The sequence below is a fragment of the Saccoglossus kowalevskii genome, chromosome 8 (genome assembly GCF_978046115.1).
Source record: "Saccoglossus kowalevskii chromosome 8, keSacKowa6.1, whole genome shotgun sequence".
In the NCBI taxonomy this organism is placed as follows: Eukaryota; Metazoa; Hemichordata; class Enteropneusta; family Harrimaniidae; genus Saccoglossus; species Saccoglossus kowalevskii.
The window spans coordinates 7,578,341-7,604,259 of record NC_140648.1 but is presented as its reverse complement, the minus strand read 5'-3'; the positions used below and the strand labels follow the sequence as shown (position 1 = coordinate 7,604,259).

The window sequence follows — 25,919 nt, the reverse complement described above, 5'->3', positions numbered from 1 at the left end:
GAAGTGTGAATTTGACCGTAGACATACTTAAATACAATTGTTTCCATGGAAACAGATTTTGTGATATTTCCAAAGCATTACAACTTCATTTTGAATTAAAAATAGAAAAAACATTTGTGAAGTTTAATCTTTTTCCCCACATCTAACAGCAGTGGGAAAGAATGCAAATGTGACATATCATTAATGGTGCAATTTTTAATAATGTGTCAGACACACAGACATCCCCATTTAACAGGCTATAATTGAATATAGAAAGGGCATTGTTTTCTTCTTTGTAATGTCACGACTGTCAACTAATAATGTACACAAACTTCCACGCAATATATTTGACAAATTCACCATCTAAAACTAGAAATATAAACAATACATGAATATAAATAAACTATTCTATCAACACTTCTCCACCCGCAGCTTCCAATTTCTTCTTAGTTTCCTCTGCTTCTTCTTTACTAATATCTGCTTTGACGACCTGAGGAGCAGACTCAACAAATTTCTTTGCCTGTGAACATAAAAAATATACATTTTTTAATTTATCACCACCATTCTTGTGTGCACCCCTAACTGAACTACAATTCGCCACCACCATTCTCGTGTGCACCCTAACTGAACTACAGTTCACCACCATTCTTGTGTGCACCCCTAACTGAGCTACAGTTCGCCACCACCATTCTAGTGTGCACCCCTAATTGAACTACAATTCACCACCATTCTTGTGTGCACCCCTAACTGAATTACAATTCACCACCATTCTAGTGTGCACCCCTAACTGAACTACAATTCGCCACCACCATTCTAGTTTGGACCCCTAACTGAACTACAATTCATCACCACCATTCTCGCGTGCACCCCTAACTGAGCTACAATTCACCACAACCATTCTAGTGTGCACCCCTAACTGAACTACAATTCACCCCCATTCTAGTTTGGACCCCTAACTGAACTACAATTCGTCACCACCATTCTAGCATGCACCCCTAACTGAGTTACAATTCACCATAACCAATCTAGTGTGCACCCCTAACTAAACTACAATTCACCCCCATTCTAGTGTGCACCCCCATTCTAGTTTGGACCCCTAACTGAACTACAATTCATCACCACCATTCTAGTGTGCACCCCTAACTGAACTACAATTCACCACCACCATTCTGGTGTGCACCCCTAACTGAACTATAATTCATCACCACCATTCTAGTGTGCACCCCTAACTGAACTACAATTCATCACCACCATTCTAGTGTGCACCCCTAACTAAACTACAATTCACCCCCATTCTAGTGTGCACCCCTAACTGAACTACACTTCACCCCCATTCTAGTTTGGACCCCTAACTGAACTACAATTCATCACCACCATTCTAGTGTGCACCCCTAACTGAACTACAATTCACCACCACCATTCTGGTGTGCACCCCTAACTGAACTACAATTCATCACCACCATTATAATGTGCACCCCTAACTGAACTACAATTCATCACCACCATTCTGGTGTGCACCCCTAACTGAACTACAATTCTTTACCACCATTCTAGTGTGCACCCCTAACTGAACTACAATTCTTTACCACCATTCTAGTGTGCACCCCTAACTGAACTACAATTAATCACCACCATTTTAGTGTGCACCCCTAACTGAACTACAATTCATCACCACCATTCTAGTATGCACCCCTAACTGAACTACAATTCATCACCACCATTCTAGTGTGCACCCCTAACTGAACTACAATTCATCACCACTATTCTGGTGTTTCCTCTCACTCACCTGCACAAGATTCATGCCTGTTGTAAGTGATTTTATTTCTTTTATGAGTTTCACTTTACTGGCAGCATCAAATTTTGTTAATTTAATGGTAAAATGAGTTTTCTCTGTTTTGGGTTCAGCATCTTCTTCTTCTTCAGCCTTGATTGAGTTACAAGAGAAAAAAAGATGGTGAACAATGCTGTAAAACACACCAAAAAGTATCACGCCATTATCTGCACTCATAAGTAGATTTTGACAAAGAAAGCACAACTCACCTCAGCGCCTGCTGCAGGCCCCACCGCGGTTGTTGCCATTGCTGTCATAGGTACATCTTGTATTTTAAGTGTAATCTGAAATTATAAACCCATAAATAAAAAAATATTAAGACTTGTTTTGCAATAAAATCTTGGTTTTACTGTACTTCCCCGGTCATAAGCCTGGTTATAAGCCCATCCATCTATTTTTAGACATTTAATGAGTTGAGAGCATCCCCTGTTATTGGCTCAGGGTGTTTTTACCGGGGGCTGATAATTGGTTAACACTTCTAGAATAGTGTAAAAATATGTTTCATTGCATAAAAATCATGAGTGGTACAGTAGTGTGTGATGAAAAATGTTGAATAGTTGAAGTGAAAATGCCTAAAATTGGCAAATTGATATGCAAATTAGGTAATTATTAAGCACAGGATTTCACCCAAAACTAATCAGTACTACATATAATCATAGAGCATATATGTATCAAGTGAAAAAATTGGCTAATAAATGCAGTACTTTACATGTATAAATAAACTTTCAACTGAATCAGGTGATATATTAACAAGGAATTGGAATTGGCATAGCAATGAATAAAAACAAAACATATGACCCAATGTGCATAATCTTCATACAAAGTTTAAATACAATTGCCCTGTTCATCTCCAAGAAATGATTAAGGGTAGTTTAAGTGACAGAATTTACTAAATTTGAGGACCAAAATGGCCGTCAATCAGCCATACATACATGTACATGTATATACAAGTCACTATACATAGTTTTTGTGTAAGCTTGAATGTGATTGGTCAAAGCATGTCTGATAAATAGCTTTGGACGAATGAACTGAAACAAAATTAATAGTCCCTGAATTCATACTTCATCTGAAATGGGGACTAACATAATGTTTATGTAAATAAGTGAGTATATAATTGACCCATTAGAAAAGCTCAAAAATTCCACCATTTTAGAATACAACATATCAATACACCGTGATCAGGTGAAATATTCCTTTACAAACCCATGTATCTGATGCCTGTAACAAAATAGTCCTGGAATGACCACCCCATATGAATTCATCATCCTAAGCATAGTGGTTTTCTTACCTTTAATAACTCATTGAGTTCAGCAATTTCTATTACGGTGAGTCGAGATATATCATTTACTAAATTGACAATTTTTTCAGGGTATTGTTTGGCTTCACCATCAGCCTGGGGTGGTGGCAAGCGTTCCACTGCTTCATTACTGTACAACCTTTGAACCCGATGAATCGCAACTATACACCTGTTGTGCCTAGAAGGTGGAAATAGTTCAATGCATTACTTGGGGGAAAATATACAGATTCAACTTAATATTGTTTGATAAAATATAGCCTGGTGGTTTTGGGTGTACAGATGTCTTAACAAAGAAATCAATTTCAATTGAATACACACTGCATCTTTTAAGATGATTTCATTGAATTTGAATCTTTTAGTTTATGTTTTGTTTTTGTTTTTTAAAAATAATTTTTAAGGTGACATTTCTGGAAATTACAGTCAGTCACTGCTGTCTCTCCTTACAATTTTTGTTTGATTGTTCAATTATTCCAAGTGCATGTGTAATCTATTTCCAGCAAATAAAAACAACACTAACTCATTGCTCTAAGCAAGCGTTGTCATGGAAATGACTACAATGCATTACACATGTATACATCAAAGAGGAAGATTTTTGGTTATTTCGATTATTATTATTATATTTTTTTATAATATTTTTTTTTTTTTTTTTTTTAATCATCACTTTAGTCTTAATGTTTTGTATTAGTCTAGTTTTGTGTAGTGTAAATGTAACCATTTGAATTCCTCCTGGGGAATTTTATGTGTTTAATAAAGTAAGTAAAATTACCAACTTTCCAGAAATATATTAAACACTACCATCTTTCTTCATGTGTTGACATTCATGATTCAAGTACACAATCAAGACACAATAACTCAAGTACAGTTCATTGTCAAATATCAATCATTGACTAACATCTTGAAAAGAAAAATTAAAATACATGTACATGTTCAATTCACTCGTGGCCAACTAAGCCGAAAGCCATGTTTGATTTTTTTTGTCACATACTGCATTCAGAGCAGAAACATTCATAACACACTATTCCCTTTAACAACGAGAATGCTAAGTTGCTACAAACATTGTAAATACACAATGTATGGTTAGGATTGTTTTTGTTTGTTCAAGGTAAGACACATTCTGCTATTGTTATTTTCTGTACATATATATCTTGTGTTCTACAACTGAATACCACCTACATGTAGATTTAAAGGAATCAGTAAGTTTGGTGGGAATAATACTATTTCTAGTCAGTGTTATGTTGTTGAATAAGCTGGCAATGATTTATGCTCACATTTTTAAACAAAACATTTGCATTTAAACAAAAGGTAAGTAGATGCATGCCATTCTAATAGAGCAAATATTCATCGTAATCTCAACTTTGTCTTGTATGATACAAATTGTGTCCCGGAATATATTGCTTTAAAGAATTCTGTGACACTTTATATATGCAATTGAACTAGTTTCCTCTTGTCAATCATAAAAATATTATATACTGTACATGCAACCCAGCACAGACATTCCCATAATGCACTACCATAGTCTATCCGCACATCTGTGGTAAGACTGCTACTGTATACACATAATCTAACCAAAGATGTAGGCAACTCCAAATCGGGAAAAATTCTCTAAAATACGTATCCAGAATTTCAATGCAATTAAAAAATTTATCAAATTTTAGTTGAAAATAATACCAACAGACACTGCGTGTAATAATTTGGAAGAATTTTTTATCTTGAGGTCAAGAGCCTTGCTGACAAATACACTCTCTAAATATAGTCAGCCCTGTGTTCCAAACTTATTGGTTCAATCACAGGTTCGAATGATCGCCTATCTATAATATGGAGTGAAACCTAAATAGCAAATGGACTACAAGATCTCAATGTTATGATCACTCAGATACTTCATAAAACCAATCAAGATGATGCTAATAATAATAACCTACCTGTTAATGTGTCTAAGAGTACGTGCCGTGTGGCTCACGTATCGACAAAGTGAATTCATTTTGGGAGTATCAACAGTTTTATTTCTGCAACACACGTGTGTAAAGGAAGGTCGATAAATGACCTCCCAACCCAAACGGAAGTAGTACTCCTTAGTTTATGACCCACTTGTAGATTGGTTTATTCTTCAAACCATAACTCTAGCTTTATATTGCACATTCAGTATATGATTTACATGAATAAAAATACATGTTAACTGTCAGGTATCAAATTATGCATTATCCATTGAATAACAAAAATCTACCTTGGCAAAAATGTAGGTGGTACACAGCACAACGTAGTTAGGCGGCCCATTGCAGAAGTTCTAGGTCGAAGGTTATGTGAATAACATGGAAGGGGAAACAAGCTCGTCCCATTCCGAAACAACCCCTCTCAGATATGGACATAGAGCAGGACATAGTCAATATAGTGATGGGAGCCCTGTGAATGTGAGTATTCTCGTTAACTAATAATGTGCATTTATTAACCGAGTTAAATCAAACCTAATTTGCAGACCGGATCGGATTTGCCTTTTGTACCGGCCCACCGTACGATATCATAGTAGTTTTAACATTGACACGTTTTCGTATTCACAGGTATTTCATTCAGTAAATTTCCGGAAAGATTCAGAAGTATCAGATGTTGACGATGCCCACTCACAGGGACATTCGAGATCTGATCCCCGGGTTGCACGTGCAATGTCCTGGCAGAACGTTGAGGTAAGAAAACGACTTTGGTCATTGAATGCGTGACAGTCACATGATGGTATACTACCGGGGTACATTGTAGTTACAAAAATATGTCTGGATATTTAGAGTGTAACATATTCTCACTTCCGGTCCGGTTAGACTTAAAATATAACACGAATATTGACATTTGAGACAATTTTTGTATGTGTTGGTTTTTGGATATTTCAGCCTCGTCGAATTGTACTTCGTTTAGTAATTCGGACTTCCTAGATTGCGTAAAAATGGATAGTGTCCCGATTTTGACACTTGCTGAAGGACGGCAGCTTGGGTACATTGTATGTGCATTCTAACTTGTAGCAAATGAATATAGAAGTGTTAGGCAATCAAACAAAAAATTGGCTTTTTACGTACATAAAATAAAGTATGTGAAGGTCTTAACTTTTTCATAGCATATACACAGTTTTTTGTATGTGTTCAATGAAGTAAATTATTTATCTTTTAATAATATCATTGGTAATGTGTTTCCCAAATCCCATGGGAATACGAGACTGGGTTTCAATGCCAACTCATAGAGAGTGTTGTTGCACAGTCTGATACACATTTGCAAACATACCCATAAAATCTTAACAGAAAACAAGATGTCAGATAATTAAAACAAACACCAATATGAATAATCCTTTGGGTGCCAAACTATTGATCAAGATCTGAAGTCTGTTTAGTTCAAACTTATCAAAACAATGCAAAAATGTTGCATCCACATTTGAAAGGAAAATTGTACTAAATTGTTTGAAGATGTAGTTTCTCAGGAGGCAACAGTACTGTTGACTTCTCCCTCCACTGGACACCAACTATTTTAGTTTATTTGCATACAAAGCAGAGCTTGCAACATGATAGTTATTTCTAGAGGGCGTTTTTTTACTTTTCAAATAATACAGTGGTCACACAATGGCAGTTTATATTTGTTTCAATAAATCATCAATTTTTGACAGATACCTGTACAAAATACTTGGGCAAAAACCAGTTAAGATTTGTTTTTATCTTGTATGTTGCACAATTCCATTCACATCTAAATGCAGCACCCCCCCCCCCCTCCGAAATGAGGCATTTGTTTTTATACTAAAACATCTGAATTATTTTGAATAAAGCTGGAAATTATGTTCCTTAAAAATAATTAAACAAATTAGGCACCAATGATTTTGTAAGATATTTACATCTATCAAGGACATTTGGTAGACTGCTTTCCCACTGTTGTTTCAATCATAAAACTTGTTTATATTCAAAATTAATTATGACAGTGCATATATATTGAAACAAACTATGATGCAGGAAATAATATTATATACGATAACAAAGGGCAAGGTCACAAGAGTTTAACTATGTTTAATTATCCTTGACTTACTGTTTTACAACGCATCTCTATTGCTTTATTGGATTTGAACAATGATATTCCCCTTTGAATTATTTTTTATTTAAGATGAAATTTATTTTCGTAGATTCACAGTGAGATGCATGAAAAACATGGGGCAGTGGGAGGGGGGTATATTTTCACTGTATTTGAAAATCAAATATTTTACACTAAAAGGAATTTCCTAGTTGTTCTAAAGTATTGAATACATACCACCACAGAGAATTTACTGGTGTGTTTCTATAATATCAGGATATGATGTCTTTGCTGCTCATTGTATACACTAAAATAAATCACTTCCGTGAGGTGGTCATTCAGAATTTCTATTCCTAATCACAGTCCTACTGGAAATAAATCAAATTTTATTCAAACAGTGCATGTCAAAGATAAGTGATGATTCACAACCATGGACAGTGAAGAAAATGTTTCATGTTGAATATTTTAAAATAGCTAAACTGATGTTCAACTTGAACTAGCCCACCACCTACATTTGGGGATTTTTCTATTAATAATGTACCAGGAAAACAAGTGAATTTTGTCCATGTCTATGGATCAATTGTCAATTACATGTCAGTTCCATGTTGATTTCCTATTCTGTGAATTGTATTGTTGCAGGTTACAGCGGATGATAGAGATACGGTGGGCAGTATGCGAGTAATATCTTCTAAATATGAGGTAAGAAAAGAGCTACATAATCATTGTTAAAAACTGTAAAAACAATCTACCGGTATATTATTTTTCTTAGTCTGGGTGTGTTCTTTTTTCTGACATTTTCGAAACATGCAGCATTTTCCCCAAGATTGAAAAAAATGGAAAATTCTTCTATGGAAGATATACTGCCATCTAGTGGCATGTTTTATTTTTTTGTTTGTTTATGTAATATGCTGATTTGAGAGATTGTTTAAATGATTCACTTAAAAAGAGCAATTTTATAAGCACTGCTGAGTTCGTCGAACAGAGCTAAGTAATATTGCTGATTGTTTGTCAAGTATTGTTAAAGTTATGTTTGAAGCAATCTCATGTGAAAACAGGATTTGGTTTGAACAAGTTGAAATAAATTATATAGTTGATATTCTCAGGGTATTTATATTTATGCAATTTTACACCCTTATGTTTACATAATTATCACATAGTAACACTATTTTTGATTTGGTTGTGATTTTCTCAATATTTCTAGCTCTTTCTTAAAATGTATAATTTATTTGGATTAGCGTAATGTCTCTTGCCATAAACAAAGCATTAAATACACAAAGGTGTACATCATCTATATTACTAATTTTTTTTATGTTTTTATTTCATAGAGTCTTGATTATGATCAAGTAGAAAATACTTTGTTTTCATATGAGGAGAAAAAGAAACTTCCCAGAGTAAGTACATGTACTCAATGTGTGAATCTTTTTGTGATTTGTTAGTATGTTCCTACCTCACCAGTTACCTGAAATCTAATGTTAGTAGACAATGCTAGTAGACATGCCCATAGTGCATCTAGCTGAACTGATTGATCATTTACTCAATTTCTTGATTGAAATTGTTCTGCCCTGTGAACCTGTCAACAGTTGAATGGATTGTTGTACAACATCATTGCATATATTAGGCATGCCCAGTGTATCATTTAATTTGATTCACTCTTGTTCAGTCTTGAACTTGAAATGTAATTAATGAAATGTACACATAGTGTAATATTGTCATCGATGTTGATGTCAGTTTTGGGTACATATTTATGTATATTTATCCAAATCTTCAACCTGCTTATATTGATTTATTAATGAGTAAAAAGTAATGACCATATTCAATTTTGTTTGTGTTTCTTGAAATATGGGTAAAAATTTTACAGCACTGTTAATGTGTTAATACATTGCCTGCTGAAAGCCTTTACAAATAGCCAAAATAAATGGAAAAAACTGTCAGTAGGCAATGATTTCTTTTTTTCAATTTGAAGAATAATTTTCAAATATAATCAGTTTCTAATTTTATTTCAGAATGTACAATGCATGCAGGTGAAGAGATGGTTTGTTATGTTTTTAATTGGTATATGTACTGGTTTAGTTGCATGTTTTATTAATATATGCATTGACCAGATTTCTGCTATTAAATATTCAACAGTTAGACATTGTATCCTTTATAAATAGACATAGTCTTCTCACCAATCAGCAATACTGAGATGTCTTGTAATCATGTTGTGTAATACACATAAATCATCATTTTCTAAATTATTCATTTTTCTTTACAAGGCATTAAATTCACAAAGAAGAAGTTTGTTCTCTTTTCTGGACTTGAGAAGTCAGTGTACTGAGTACCTTGAAAGTCTGAATCAAAACTTGCGATCCCATGTTTTTTCATAGTGTCTTTGTGGATTGCTGTCCTCCCGTTTGTTCATCTCATTGTTTCAGAAGTTCATGTACTGATGTTTTCCAAACTTCTTACGAAGTGGATAACTATGCATCAGATTGTTGTTGTTTTTTGATAAGATTCAAAATGGCTGACTGACTGCCATATTTTACCCCAAAATTTTACCGTACATGTATGTATGTAGAAACATTGTTTCCTAGTTTCTCTAAAGTAATTCTGTTGAAAATTAGAATATTGGTAGCACCTGTTAACTTACTGAAGCACATCCATCAATTTACAGTACCTGTTTGAAATTGGTCAACTGGTCATTTTTGCTTGAATACAGCAATCTCTGCGTACTGAGGTACTGTCAAAATTGCAACTTAATTTGGGTCATGATCCTATCTATACCAGATGGCTAACGAGCAGCTAATTTGTTTGCTTCGCTGTCTTCATAGATTACAGTGGAATTGTTCATATAGGTGATTATCTGTCGCCTACCATCCATTGACTATCAACAATTTTATTTTCAACTTCTTCTTGAAAACTTCCAGGCCAATTACTTTGATACTTAGTAGAAAGTACCTTTATGGTCTTCTGTCAGATTTGTTTATTTCATGATTTGATTATCCATGATGCTTGATATCTTCAAATCTCTAATTTTGATGAATATTTTTGATATTAATTAAAATAGGCTAGCTAGCCCGATTGTTTGATGTTTTATTATGTAGACACTTTGGATGTACATGTATCAAAGTCAAATTTGTTCATTTTGTGATGATACCTTCAATTTTCTAATTGTAATCTCTCTGTAAAAAATGCTATTTTCAACTGTCAAATGACAATGTATACTGCAAAGCTTATATCAGCTGACAAGTGGCTTATTCATTATATTTAATTCTTATTGAAAACTACGGTACCAGCTAAATCACTTTGATATGTGGTATTTAGGTAACTTTAGTGGACTTCTGTGAGATTTGTTCATTTTGTGATGATATCTTCAATTCTTTATTTTTAGCAAATATTTTAGGTAAAACTATTTGCTATACAAATTTACTGAACTATTTTTTTTTTTTTTAAATGTTTTTGTGCCAGGCGACAGTTCCGGATTTTGAATGTCATTGTCTGCTGACTTTTTTTTTTATGTGCAAATTGCAAGTGCAAGTGCTGACACATAGTGCATTTTGCCACAGAAGTCATTCCCTGTTTGGGACTACATGACAGGGCTGTGTGGCCATCTCCCTATCAAATGGCAATTTAGTGTGCTATCCTGGCGTCAACCAGGCTCGGTCAAAAATATGCACCTGCGGACCTTGACCAAGGTTCCCCCAAAGTCGCATTCATTAGTGAATGAATCTCGGCCAGTGGAATTGGCCTTCCCATTGAGTCTGTGGCACACTCACCCAGGGTAGGGGTCGACCCTTTTGATGTTCAGCCTAACGTAGGATTTGAACTTGGGTCTACCGATCATGAGTCTGATGCGACAACCACTATGCAACCAGTGAAATTTGCTAAACTATGCTATTTCGACTACAAGCTCAATTGTTTTGATATTTTGTATATTTGGAACAGATTTGTCACCAGATGATAACAATCAATTGAAATTGCCATAGCAACAATCATGTAGACTTTCATTATGTTGATATGGTAAATCATGGCAAATATCATGTATTTTATCATACAGAACATTTATTAATCAACTTTGTTTTGATAAAGACATTCTTTAAAGATAGCTATTTGAACCATGAGGTCGCTTCAAACTGACCCACAACGTTCTTCATCGTGTATCATTTGACTTAACACCTTACTCAGTTACAAAGATGTGTCGTGATGAGGCTTGTATGGAATATGCATTATTAGTATGGAATGGATTCAACGTAACATTTGTTACGATTGCCGCCTTCATGGTGGCATATATAGCTGTATGTATTACTCATATAATATTTATAAAAGAATTCTCATCTTATCTTATCTTATACCAATGTGAAAAGCATAGCTTGAAATTTAACTTGGTACAGAGACACTGTAATTTTAGATGTTTCTATTGAAAATTTAATATTATCGATATTAATATTTGTTTTATCACAGCCTGTTGCTGCTGGCAGTGGAATTCCTCAAATAAAATGTTATTTAAATGGTGTGAAAGTTCCTTTTGTTGTTAGAATTAAAACATTAATTACAAAAGTCTTTGGTGTTACATTATCTGTGGCAGGAGGGCTGTCCATTGGTAAGGTAAGTACCATGGCTCGGGATTAGAGTTGCCTATGCTAATGATATGCTAATAATTAGTTATATATGCTTATTATATGCATAATACGTATATAGTAGTTGTGGTTCGATGGTTGTGATAGTTGACAGTGACAGTGAAATTCCACATAACTTGTATTTTTGAAATTCCTCCCGAACTTGTACTTTTGAAGTTCCACATAAATTATATTTTTCTGATGTTTTTTCCAGGAAGGTCCCATGATTCATTCTGGTGCCGTCATAGCAGCTGGAGTATCACAAGGAAAATCAACAACTTTCAAAATAGATGGCAAGGTCAGAGTCAATTTTAAGACTTCATAACATTTATAATATGGATAAAATTATTGCTAATTATTAAAATTCCAAACACGCTTAAAAAAATTATTTTCCTCAAATCATTATAAAATGTATATTTTTAGTCCCCGTTCGGACATAGTCCGAAAACGGGGACTTGTGTTTTGCCCTGTGTGCGTCTGTGCGTCCGTGCGTCCGTGCATGCGTGCGTCCGTGATCACCTGTATCTCGAACATGCATGGACCAATTAAGTTCAAACTTCACTCATACATCATACATTGTATGGGACATATGCACATGCATTTTTTTCATGATCCGATTAACGATAGCCAAACAGCGGCCATTTTAAGGCCGAAAATGCATCAAAATCACACATTTTCACCACTCCGGACCCGGATCTCAGTTATGCATGGACGGATTTTGTTCAAATTTAGTACATACATTAAACATAATAGGACCTTGATGCACGTCATTTTTTTTTCCGGATCGGGTTCGAAATGGCCGACTGGCGGCCATTTTGTTTTAAAGAATTCAGTTCTGGATCCGTATCTGAGACATGCTTGGATTGATCGAGTTCAAACTTCACACACACAAGGTACATCATGTCACAAATATGTATGTGCATTTGTTTCATGATCTCATTAACGATAGCCAAATGGCGGCCGCTTTAAGGTCGAAAATGCATTGAAATCGCACATTTTCACCATTCCGGACCCGGATCTCAGTTATGCATGAACTGATTTCGTTCAAATTTGGTACATACATTAAACATAATAGGACCTTGATGCACGTCATTTTTTTTCCGGATCAAGTTCGAAATGGCCGACTGGCGGCCATTTTGTTTTAAAGAATTCAGTTCTGGATCCGTATCCGAGACATGTCTGGATTGATCAAGTTCAAACTTCACACACACAAGGTACATCATGTCACAAATATGTATGTGCATTTGTTTCATGATCTCATTAACGATAGCCAAATGGCGGCCACTTTAAGGCCGAAAATGCATTGAAATCACACATTTTCACCATTTCGAACCCGGATCTCAGTTATGCATGGACGGATTTTGTTCAAATTCGGTACATACATTAAACATAATAGGACCTTGATGCACGTCTTTTTTTTTCCGGATCAAGTTTGAAATGGCCGACTGGCGGCCATTTTGTTAAAGAATTCAGTTCTGGATCCGTATCCAAGACATGTCTGGATTGATCAAGTTCAAACTTCACACACACATGGTACATCATGTCACAAATAGATATGTGCATTTGTTTCATGATCCGCTTAACAATAGCTGAGTGATGGCCATTTTAAGGCCGAAAATGCATCAAAATCACGTATTTTCACAATTCCGGAACCGGATCTCAGTCATGCATTGATGGATTTTGTTCAGATTTAGTACAATGTGTTGTACATATGCAGGTGCATTTCGGTCATGATCTGCTTTGAATGTATATGTCACTCAAATATGAACGGAACGGGGACGTGTCATTGACAATGACTTGTTATTATTTCCTTTTTTTGCTCATGTAGGTATTTGAAGATTTTCGAACTGATACCGAAAAGCGAGACTTTGTTTCCGGTGGTGCGGCAGCTGGTGTATCAGCAGCATTCGGTGCTCCTGTTGGTGGTGTGTTGTTTAGTTTAGAGGAAGGTGCCAGTTTTTGGAATCAGTCACTGACTTGGAGGATTGTGAGTACAATACAATGTCATTCAAAATAAAAAATTAATTAACCTGTGTGTCAACAATGTCCCATAATAACTGAAGACAATTTTTTTCAATTTATTAGATATTGCTGTCTTATTTATTCGTAACAACAACAACAAATATCATGGCAATGTAAATGATGATTCCTAAATCTTATAATTCTTATTTTATTTTATCATTAGTTTTTTGCTTCCATGGTATCTACATTTACATTGAATGTTGTGTTGAGTTATTACAATGGTGATCCGTGGACGTTATCTAACCCAGGGCTTGTAACATTTGGTAAATTTACAGTGAGTATGAATTGTAGCCGCCATCATTGCATATTTGTGCATATTTGGAATTGATAGTCTATAGTCTTTCATGGATAACCCATGTGGACAAATACGATGTAAATTGTTTTCATTTATCTATTTGTAACTTACCAAATCAACTCAAGACGGCAAAGAGTAGTGTATGCCGGTAAATGTAGTCAGGGGAACATAACAATGACAATGATAGTTATGATGAAAAGTGACAACAATTTAGATGACTGTATAATGGCGACTACCAAACAGTAAAACCGAATGTGACAATTACAATAACAGTGACCATGGTGATCGCAGAGACACTGATTTATACAATGACAGTAACACTTACACTGGAGGTACTGTGATAATGGCTGTCAGTGACCATGGTGATCGCAGAGACAATGATTTTTACAATGACAGTAACACTTACACTGGAGGTGGTCGTACTGTGATAATGGCCGTCAGTGACCATGACAGTTACTGTAATGTTAGTGACAATGACAATTAAAGCAGGGGAGTCGTCATCTGTACATGCGTCAGATGGCCATAGCATGTCGTTGTTTACAACCAAGTGTCTGCCCATGAGCCTTTGAGTTTTTAACAATGACAGTTACTGTGATGTTAGTGACAAGCATGATGCATTTCTGATAGTGACATGACAATGCCAGTCACCACTGCAATGATTTCTTTGTTTACTTACAGGGGCAGGCATATTATGGTTATGAAATCCCTATATTTCTATTAATGGGAGTAGCAGGGGGGTTACTAGGAGCCTTATTTAATGGTCTTAATTATAGACTCAGTGTATTTAGATTAAAGTAAGTAAATAAGAAAAACAAAATCTAAGAGTAAGAATTTGTTTTTCAGATCAAATTCAAAATTTCATAGCAGTATCTCTGACATGACTTGGCCAAACATAAACTTTACACATCTAAGGATATGCATTTGTTTTATGATCCAAGATGGTTGAATGGTGGGCATTTTGTTTTAACAGATGATGTTCCAGGGCTGTATCTTTGATCTCATTCAATACAAATACGCAAAAATAAACTGGTTCCAGTTTTCATCATTTCTGTCATATGAGTGTCAGTGTAATAGATAGTAAAGACATAAATGTCTTGTATTGGCCATCTCAGGACCAACAAGATCACTGACACCACTCAATTGTTTTGTTTTTTTGCAATTGCATGAAATTGTTTCCTTTCACATGGTCCATCTATTTTTGGGATGTCTGATGTTTAGCTCATAAGAGATAACTTTGAAAACTTACCAATGGCACTTGTCATTAAAAATATATCTTAAGTTTGAAACCCTTCTTCTATCTCCAGGTATGTGTATTTACGACTTTCATGTGTCACTGAAGCAGCATTGGTTGCCTTGGTAACCACAACAATAAGTTTTACAATGATTTATTTCATTTCTGACTGCCATCCTATCGGGAGTAACTCAAGTCCAGAACCACTTCAGGTGAGTGTACTTCAGAGAGGTTAGACAAGATTACGACAAAATTAGACATTCCGCCCGGTAAAGTTTTTATCTTCTATTGTAATTTCTGAGGTACAAAATTGAATTACAATTGATGGTGCCTTCTAGAGATCAGAACGCAACCCCTGCAACTACTTTTTCACTTTCACTTGCATGTGAATTTAATGTACAACGTCAATATAAAGTGTATATATGCTATGCTTTTTAGTGTTAACATTTCGGCAATGGCCATTAGAAATTTACACTTATGACACATGAAATGTTGAACCATTTCTTTAATTTATTTTCATAATCTTGCTTTTTTTTTATCTTTCAGTTTTTTTGTGACGATGGGGAGTTCAGTGCTACAGCAACATTGTTTTTTAATACCCCAGAGGAAGCCTTAAAAAGTTTATTTCATGATCCACTAGGTATGTCATGTCATATTGGTTTTGCAGCCAGAATTAAACTTGGTACATAGGTACTTATATATAATCTACAGGGTAGAAATACATGTGTTTTAATTACCCATCTTCTATGAATGGGTTCATGTTACCTCATTAATATGCATAAATGTAATATCTCAAGCACTGCTGCAGATAATGACATGCAACCAGTGCCATACTACGGTAATGGTGTTTGGTTTTAGACAAAGTATAAACACTTTTTAGAAATAAACTGAATTTATTATACTTGTTTTTAGCTGAATCTGTAATTTTTTTAAACAAATAAAATTTATTATGATTTTTTTTCCTTAATAGGTGCCTATAAACCTGTCACAGTCGGAGTATTCTTTTGTATTTATTTTTGTCTCGCATGTTGGACGTATGGTTTAGGCGTACCAAGTGGTTTGTTCATACCAAGTCTACTAACGGGAGCAGCATGGGGCAGACTGGTTGGCATATTTGTACATTATGTTTTTCCTGGTGGGGTGAGTAAAACATTTTATCCAGCATGACCAATGCTATTCTATTTTATCAGTGACACCCTGCATACTTTTCATTTTCCATATATGGTATTACACAATTGCACATGAATTTGGTGGATATAGCTACTGCTGCCATAAGTGAAGTCTAATAATGTCATTTTCTATTGGATTGTTATATAAAAAAGGATTATGGTAATCTTTCTTTCAGCACTTCTCTGACCCCGGTAAATATGCTTTGATTGGTGCTGCTGCTCAGCTAGGTATGTAAATTGTATTAATTGTCACCTAAGACCTAGCCTAGGTCCTCTGTGCTTCATGTGATGTCATCATTTTCTGTATCCTTGACACTGAACTGAATGAAATGAATCCAACTATCTGAAATCAGAACCCTCTAATTTCACTTGGAAAAAGATAACATGATTTGATGTTTTGCTGGGATAGGACATTAGCCATAATATTTGAAGAGTTGTTTTTGTAAATTCAAACACCACTAAATACTGAAAATTGCAGAAAATGGTGTGTTTTAAGCAGTGTTATCATGTCAGCTGAAAATGTCAAATTGATTGCTGGCACTGCAACACAAACACCATTTTGCAATTTGCAGTCTCTTATCCGCATACTCTAAAAAAGGTTTGACTTCCATAAACCAAAAATCTCTAGAAACCAATAAATCTTTTTCGAGGGACTGTCATTTTTTCAATCTTTTATTTTAGTCAATTTGTTCTACATGATTAATTAGTTTAATTTTCACCGATGTTGACTTCTACAGTAATCAGAGTATGAGGACTAAATTTGTTGTAACGAAACTATAGTGGTTTGTAGTGTTCCATTTCTCTTTCTAACCTCTGCTTACTTTTTATAAACAAAACAGAATCCAGATATGATATTGGAATTGTTCTCAAATTGTGAAAGTTCTTCAAAGTGTTTTCTAATCTTCTAGGTGGTATAGTACGTATGACAATTAGTTTAACCGTGATATTAATAGAAGCCACTGGGGATGTGACATATGGGTTACCATTAATGCTGGTCTTAATGATATCCAAATGGGTTGGTGATTATTTTAATTTGGTAAGTAGAATCAAATGATAGAATTAATTTAAATACTCATAATATCAGATTTATTATTTTTATTTGTTTTTTAATCCATTCTGGTATAGGCCTGCTCGATTTAAAATGAAAATTATTGATTGATGGTCCTAAAAAGCTTGCATTATACTTGGTGGTCACAGATGTATGTCGTATTTGCTTTGTTCGAATTGCGTAAATTGTCATATACTTAGATCATTAAAATATGACTGGTATATTTTCATCACTGCTAATATAACAAATACAGTATGCATATCGGAATTCTGAACTGCAATATTTGTTTTAAGATGTATGTGTGTAAGAAAACTCAAAAAAAAATAATTTTTCACTTTGACAAGAACATTGGAAGATTTGAATTTATTATTAACTAATATTTGTATTGACAGGGTTTGTATGACATTCACATTCTCCTACAAAGTGTCCCCTTGTTACCATGGGAACCACCAGCAATGGCACATAATATATCAGCGCAGTAAGTACAAACTAGTAAATACATCATGTTACAGCTTGCATGTGTAATCAGTTAGATTTTGATGCAAATAAGCAGTTAATTTGCATAAAACAATGTTTGAGAGATATATTTAAGTCTCCAGTTGTTCCTGGTCTTAGTTTTATTCAGATATCGTCTGAAAATTTGGACTATTAATTTGGGTTATGTTTGTTCATTGTCTGTACAAAGTCATATCTCAACCAATCTAATTCAAACCTCAAACAAAGATTATACATCATGTCTTACAATTGCACATCAAGTTACTTGATGATCTTAACAAAAATGGCTGATTTTGAACATAAAATTTGCTATTTTTGTCAGTATCAGATGAACAAGATGATTTGGATCAAAGTTGGTATGAGGGTCATACATATTAATTTACAGGTGTACATCATTTTTTTTTCATGATTCAAATGAACATTTTGTTATTCAAGGTGTTGGTTTTTGTTTAATCTTACCAGTGATACAGATAGTGTACCAAAAGCTGCATCAGCACTAATATTTTTTAGCTCATTGAAGATGACAGGTGGAGCTGTTGGTATAGGTGATTGTCTGTCGTTAGTGGTGGTGTCCCGCAGCTTTTCAAACGTCTTCTTGAAAACCGTTAACTCTATTGCTTTTATCCTTGGTACATATGTGCTGGACCTCTATAAGATTTGATCTTTTCGTGACAATATCTTCAACTCACACTTTTTAATGAATATTTTTGTAATTTTTAATAATAATACTATTTTCGACTTCATCTTCATTAGAATGAATTGTTACTGATAGTGCAAATGTCATTCAGTTAACAGAAGAATAATCTTGTTATGGTTATACATGATATAAATATCTCATGTCAGTTGTGTAGCCTTATTTGGCAACGTTTCACAACCAGTATCCAAATAAAATAACATGTTTGGTTTCTTAATTTGACCTTTGCCTCGAATTATGTTCTGAACAAATTGGCTTCACTATTAAATGGTTGTTCATGCTAGTACCTTGCTTGTTGAGGTTAGGGTCAGAGTCTGCTCAGAGGTCAGAGCTCAAAGTTTATGTGGGGTCATAACAACTTGACTTGAGTCATTTGCAGTTGCATAAATAGAATGACTTGCAACATTGAATGACGTACATGGCACTTGTGCTGGAGTAACCATAAATAATGTATGAGATGTAAAAAAATGAAAATGGATTTAATTTTAAATTATAATTTGTTCTCTTTATTTATTTGTTAGTGATGTTATGAGTCATCCTGTTGTCACACTGAATACCATAGAAACTGTTGGTAAAATTGTAGATGCTATGTCACATCATCATCATAATGGATTTCCTGTTGTTGATCCAAATGAAGTCGTAAGTTGCTAAACATTGTCAATATGTTAAACCAATGCAATGTGTACATATGTGTCTATGTATTTCCTGTCTGTCTGTGTGCTAGTGGGTTTATCATGTGTATATAGGGTTGCCCTGTCCTGTTCACATTCCTGTTTTGATTCCGTCTGTCTCCAAGTTTACATTGTGTGCATTTCTCAGTAAATAAATATACCGGTTTATTTCCCTCACTACTGTTCACCTTCATGTTTTATGGCACCCTACTTTTCTTCTGGTTTCCATGTGAAGGCTGTCTTGCAGGTTCCATTTCCATCTCCTGCATTTGACTTCATTGCTGATATGTTTCCTGTTTGTTTTTATGAGTATGTCACCATTGGATACAACATATCTGAGTATCTTTTTCACACATTTGAATTGATATAAAGTATTTAATCTTTTGCTGTTACTGTCAACATTCGGCTCTTTATCAAATTATTTGTAGCTTATTCCTGTACTTTTAAACAAGTTAAGTTTTGGTAACATTTATTGTATTTCCATTAATACTTTCTTGTGTGGAAATGGTACACAAATTTTTCCTCGCATGAAGTCACCACCAGAGGGTGCTGTGAATGTAACATTTGCATTATGTATTGAGCCCTGGTAAAAAAATGAGTTATAACTTGACATTAACTTATCTGAGATAATACCATATGGAAATGTGATATCTAAATATCACTAGAGTCCAGTACTTCTCCTAAATCTCTATTGCTTTTTTTACTTAACATGTGCATCCAATTACCACTTTTTTTTTAGACTGATAGAAGTTTTGGTACTTATCGAGGTCTAATTCTTCGTTCACAACTTATTGTTTTGTTAAAAAAAGAGGTAAGTGTATTTTAATTATGATGATTATGTCACTGTATATCTCTACACAGCCATGTCTACACAGTATCATATTTTATGTAAGAATCTTTCTTTGTATGGCATATACTGGTAAAAGCACACACCAACATTGGATGGAATTATAAGCAGGCATTTAGGATCAAATATACATTTGTAAGCCATGGTAAAAAAAAATCTTTCGTGAATTTGTTCTTTGAATACAAAAAAAATCTTGGCAGATTAAATAAATTTTCAATGTATCCACTTAGCTCCGCTGTCGATATCGTTGAGCGGAGCTTATCATATGAGTGATTGTCTTGTTCTTGTTAAAAACTGCAAGTCTGATTGATTTGATATTATACTACAGGTGGACTCTCAGATTTGTTAATTTTGTGATGATATCTTCAATTCTTTAATTAAACTGTGCTTGCGAACAGCGAACTATCTCAGCCGCCGGGAGAATGCTTATAATTCGGCCTTGGTCTGTCCGTCAGACCGTCCGTTCGTCCAGCATCATGTTTCAGAACCCTGTGGACCAAATCTGTTAATTCTTGTGACTAGTACTTTATCTGGGACATGTGCACGTGTAGTGGTTTACTGATTCAATCTAAGATGGCTGACTGGCAGCCATTTTGTTTTTTGTAAATGTGGTACATGTATCTTATGCATGCTTTGTAAGTTTTTGTTCAAATATGGTACATACATTATACATGTTAGATTCAAGGATGGTCGACTGGTGGCCATCTTGCCTTTTGACCATACTACTTCATCTCCAAGGCTTAGGGACCATTTCCATTCATATTTGGCACATACACATTGGAATACATGTCCATATCAGTTTGTTTCATAATCAGATCAAAGATGGCCGGCTGGCATCCATCTTGTTTTTGGGAAAAAGTGGTATCTTGGACAGGATTTGTCAGTTTTCGTTCTAATTTGATACAAACATTATACATGCTGAAGGTCATGTTAGAATCCAAAATGACCAACTATCAGCCATCTTGTTTTTTTCAAAATGTATCATTGACATGTTTTTTCTTTCTTTTCAAATAATGCATGTTAGGTTACATGTTCATGACAATTAGTTTCACAATCAGCTCAAAGATGGTTGTCTGCTTGCAATCTTGCTTTTTTGACTACTATATCTCTGTACATAAGCCATGACAAATGAAATTCAGTTTGGATACAAAAAATGCATGAATACCATATCCTGTTTAATTTGTGACCATATATTTCGAATTTGGAGTCATTTAATACATCTAATTACTGTTACTGTTAATTACTAGAGCAGCCAATTATACAGTGTCAATTACTAACTATTTTTGGCATGAATAACATTTCCCTTAATTCCAGTGGCGACTATATCATTAACAATGACTTGTATTCATTTATTTTTTGTTATTTTGTAGGTTTTCAATGAAACTGTTGGTGTTACCAGTTTACGGCAAAGAATTCGACTTAAAGATTTTCGAGATGAGTACCCACGGTACCCAGGTATCAAAGATATCAAAGTTAAACCAGAACATCGACAGTATCACATTGACCTTCGACCTTTCATGAATCCAACTCCATACACTGTGTCACAGGTAAGGAGACTCACTATTTATATTTAACAAATGGTTTGGAAATTGTTATTCTTAAAATGTGTGAACAATGTATAAAAGTTCAGAAACAGTCTGCGTTTTTAATTTCAGCTGACGTGATGATTCATAGCAGTATTGTTTTGAAATTAACAAAAACATGTGAAGTAATAAAAACAATGATAATATACAGGCATTGATAAGAGAAACTTAAAGAATTAAACAAAACATACACTGTAACAATAGGCTGACATCAACTGTGGAGGGACCGTGGTTTAAATCACTCACAACTGATGGCACTGTTCAATTAAGATGTGATATTAACATGAATTTGTTACCAACAGTGTCAGCCTTGTATGTGTTAGCCATATTTAGTCACTATTTGAATATGTATTTATCCTCATTTTATATTTTGTTTAATTCTTAATTAATCTGAAAAATGAGAAATACGAATAATTACATAAGATAAAATTTTCATGTGAATGAGTAAAACTGACTTGCCAAGCTCTGACACTACATGTAATCACACAAAGTTCAGCAATTTGGCTGGAATTGCTTATTATTATTTATGAAATAATACAATTTTACAAATATAAACGTGTCACTTTATTTCTTTTTTCAGAATTCATCTTTATCTAGGATATTTCGACTTTTCCGAGGTCTAGGTTTGAGACATTTAGTTGTTGTTGATGATCACAGTCAGGTAAGATGAACTCACTTTACAGTCTTGGTCAATCATAGGTCATTTGATATGCCTGCTAATATCATGTATACCAATATTTCCTCCAATCATGGAAATACGACTAGTGATGGTGTAAAAAAAGATGAATTTGGGTGAACATTTTGAGCACCATCATTTTTCCACCCAAATTTAGATAATTGCTTTATTAATTTTTTAATAAATATTATATTCTCTTTGGCTACACATCTTGATAAAAATTTGTGAAAACAATATTGTGTGGGTTTGGTTTTTGAAATATTACAACAGTCGACTTTGGCATTCAATTTGGCACTCTTAAAAATAATGACCAACAGGAAATCATCATTGCAATAGGTTTATCTGTTTGGACTCAGTCAGTTGATGGCCACCTGGATTTGTTGGTTGTTTTTCATGAAATGGATGTGAGTTCTGGTTTAATCAAAGACAGATTGGTATACCAACCATAGGTTCACAATCAATGTAGAAGTGGCCTTTAGTGCATAGAGTATTTAAGCTAAAATATGACTTATTTTATTCATAAACATGTTTAAGGTATATTCGCTGTATCTCTTAATACTCTATATCAATACCATTAGCACACTACTATTAGAGATATTATTGGACAAAAAATTATGGCGTCCATTTTGTCAGTTTTAGAAACATTTTAGATTTTAGAAATATCTTCCTGAATATCAAATTTGTGTAATGTCATGGGGTGAAAAATGTATATATGGAAAATAGTATACATAAAAATTGAATGACTCTGGTTGACAGTTATTCTTCATTCTTTGCAGGTTGTTGGAATTGTATCACGTAAAGACCTTGCACGATATCGAGTGTTCCATCATCATTTCAAACTGGAACTTGAAGAATTACATATTTCAATTTGAAAAAAAGTCTACCTTGATAAAAGCAGTGCTACCAAAATGGGACCAGACTTTTTGTGAATCTGGAATAAATTCCTTGATGTCTGGAAAAAATAGTACATCCAGGTTAAAGGAAGTCTTACATATTTACAGAGAGGGAAAATGCATATTTTGAATATGGTTTTACATAAGCAAAGTAATATCATGGGACTATATTGATATTGGCTGTTGTCTTAAATAACTGTCAAACATGTACAGTATTATTATTATTGCTTGGATTCTCAGTATGAATGTATGGGCTGTAAGATTTAAGAATATTAGTAGTAGAAGGATATTTTAATACACCGTCCACCGTCGCATGGTTTCACTAACTCAATACAAACAAAATTGATTCTACTGAGAGGTCAAATATTTTACCACGGTAGAGTATATTGATCAGATTTGGCACACCTCGAATGTAGATTTCATTGCTGAATGCTGTGTGAAAATCACACAATGGAAGTCATTGCAGGTCACCATAAATAGTGAGGGTAACGTTGTGCTCTTCACTTAAGTCATGCAAGAACAACCTCTTTCTGAAAACAGTTCTCTCCTCGTAAATTGGTATTGACAAGAAACTAGTAAATGGATACTGTACTAGTAAACAGTACTTTGTAGTAAATGCTGAACAAAAAATGCTGCAAGTGAAGGTTAACGGAATGTTACAACAATAGTAATAAGCCAAAAGTATTACAGTTGTAATTGTTATAGCAATAACCATGGCAAATAGCCAATATGGCATTTTATAGAACATTATTAACTTTGTTTTGAGGAAGACATTCTACAAAGACAGTCAAGAAATTTTGACTGTGAGAGGTCAATGGTTTATTCACTTGCATGGGTGTTCTGAAGTTAGAAGTGTTGTACTTTATTATTAAATACACAATCTGGTTGTTCACACATTTAAATTTTTGTGTAATTATTATATTTATGTTAAGAAAATAGAAGCTCAAATCCTTGTTTTTACCTGATATTACATAGACATAATCTGCTAATGGCAGTAATTATGAATGCACTGCCTTTACACAAACATTTTGTGCACATAATTATTTTTTTTATAAAATAAATCACTGGATGTGTGGTTGAATGAAGGATTGAATTAACTGCACTTTAACCCGACCCCCTTGGTCATGTCAACAGTCCCATTCCCCCTTTATGTCATGTCGACAGTCCCATTGCTCCTTTATGTCATGTCAACAGTCCCATTGCTCCTTTATGTCATGTCAACAGTCCCATTGCTACTTTATGTCATGTAAACAGTCCCATTGCTCCTTACGTCATGTCAACAGTCCCATTGCTCCTTACGTCATGTCAACAGTCCCATTGCTCCTTTATGTCATGTCAACAGTCCCGTTGTTCCTTTATATCATGTCAACAGTCCCATTGCTCATTTATGTCATGTAAACAGTCCAATTGCTCCTTTATGTCATGTAAACAGTCCCATTGCTCCTTTATGTCATGTAAACAGTCCCATTGCTCCTTTATGTCATGTAAACAGTCCAATTGCTCCTTTATGTCATGTAAACAGTCCAATTGCTCCTTTATGTCATGTCAACAGTCCCGTTGTTCCTTTATATCATGTCAACAGTCCCATTGCTCATTTATGTCATGTAAACAGTCCAATTGCTCCTTTATGTCATGTAAACAGTCCATTGCTCATTTATGTCATGTAAACAGTCCATTGCTCATTTATGTCATGTCAACAGTCCCGTTGTTCCTTTATATCATGTAAACAGTCCTGTTGTTCCTTTATGTCGTGTCAACAGTCCATTGCTCATTTATGTCGTGTCAACAGTCCATTGCTCATTTATGTCATGTCAACAGTCCATTGCTCATTTATGTCATGTCAACAGTCCCATTGCTCCTTTATGTCATGTCAACAGTCCCGTTGTTCCTTTATATCATGTCAACAGTCCCATTGCTCATTTATGTCATGTAAACAGTCCAATTGCTCCTTTATGTCATGTAAACAGTCCAATTGCTCCTTTATGTCATGTAAACAGTCCCATTGCTCCTTTATGTCATGTAAACAGTCCCATTGCTCCTTTATGTCATGTAAACAGTCCCATTGTTCCTTTATATCATGTCAACAGTCCCATTGCTCATTTATGTCATGTAAACAGTCCAATTGCTCATTTATGTCATGTAAACAGTCCAATTGCTCATTTGTCATGTCAACAGTCCCATTGTTCCTTTGTCATGTAAACAGTCCAATTGTTCCTTTATGTCATGTAAACAGTCAATTGCTCCTTTATGTCATGTAAACAGTCCCATTGCTCCTTTATGTCATGTCAACAGTCCCATTGTTCCTTTATATCATGTCAACAGTCCCATTGCTCATTTATATCATGTCAACAGTTCCATTGCTCCTTTATGTCATGTCAACAGTCCCATTGCTCATTTATGTCATGTCAACAGTCCCATTGCTCCTTTATGTCATGTCAACAGTCCCATTGCTCATTTATGTCATGTCAACAGTCCCATTGTTCCTTTGTCATGTCAACAGTCCCATTGCTCCTTTATGTCATGTAAACAGTCCCATTGCTCCTTTATGTCATGTAAACAGTCCCATT

General features: G+C 34.6%; 2 protein-coding genes across 2 annotated transcripts; one reads left to right on the top strand and one right to left on the bottom strand.

Moving 5' to 3' along the window:
• Positions 1–180: 180 nt before the first annotated feature.
• Positions 181–5,159, bottom strand: LOC100377184 (large ribosomal subunit protein bL12m-like). The gene is made up of 5 exons (XM_002736272.3): positions 5,027–5,159; positions 3,099–3,285; positions 2,020–2,094; positions 1,766–1,903; positions 181–499 (listed from the first exon to the last, which is right to left on the bottom strand). The coding sequence occupies exons 1-5, from the start codon at positions 5,083–5,085 to the stop codon at positions 383–385; spliced, it is 576 nt and encodes a 191-aa protein (XP_002736318.1). The 5' UTR covers positions 5,086–5,159; the 3' UTR covers positions 181–382.
• Positions 5,160–5,399: 240 nt separating this feature from the next.
• Positions 5,400–24,254, top strand: LOC102804707 (H(+)/Cl(-) exchange transporter 7-like). The gene is made up of 22 exons (XM_085502882.1): positions 5,400–5,512; positions 5,660–5,782; positions 7,773–7,832; positions 8,459–8,524; positions 9,137–9,269; positions 11,298–11,407; positions 11,574–11,717; positions 11,943–12,026; positions 13,557–13,715; positions 13,914–14,024; positions 14,724–14,839; positions 15,350–15,488; positions 15,823–15,916; positions 16,247–16,416; positions 16,622–16,673; positions 17,354–17,481; positions 17,886–17,971; positions 19,204–19,321; positions 20,093–20,164; positions 21,571–21,747; positions 22,364–22,444; positions 23,236–24,254. Exons 1-22 carry the CDS (start codon positions 5,414–5,416, stop codon positions 23,329–23,331), a joined length of 2,418 nt encoding a protein of 805 aa, XP_085359008.1. The 5' UTR covers positions 5,400–5,413; the 3' UTR covers positions 23,332–24,254.
• The last annotated feature ends 1,665 nt before the right edge of the window (positions 24,255–25,919 follow it).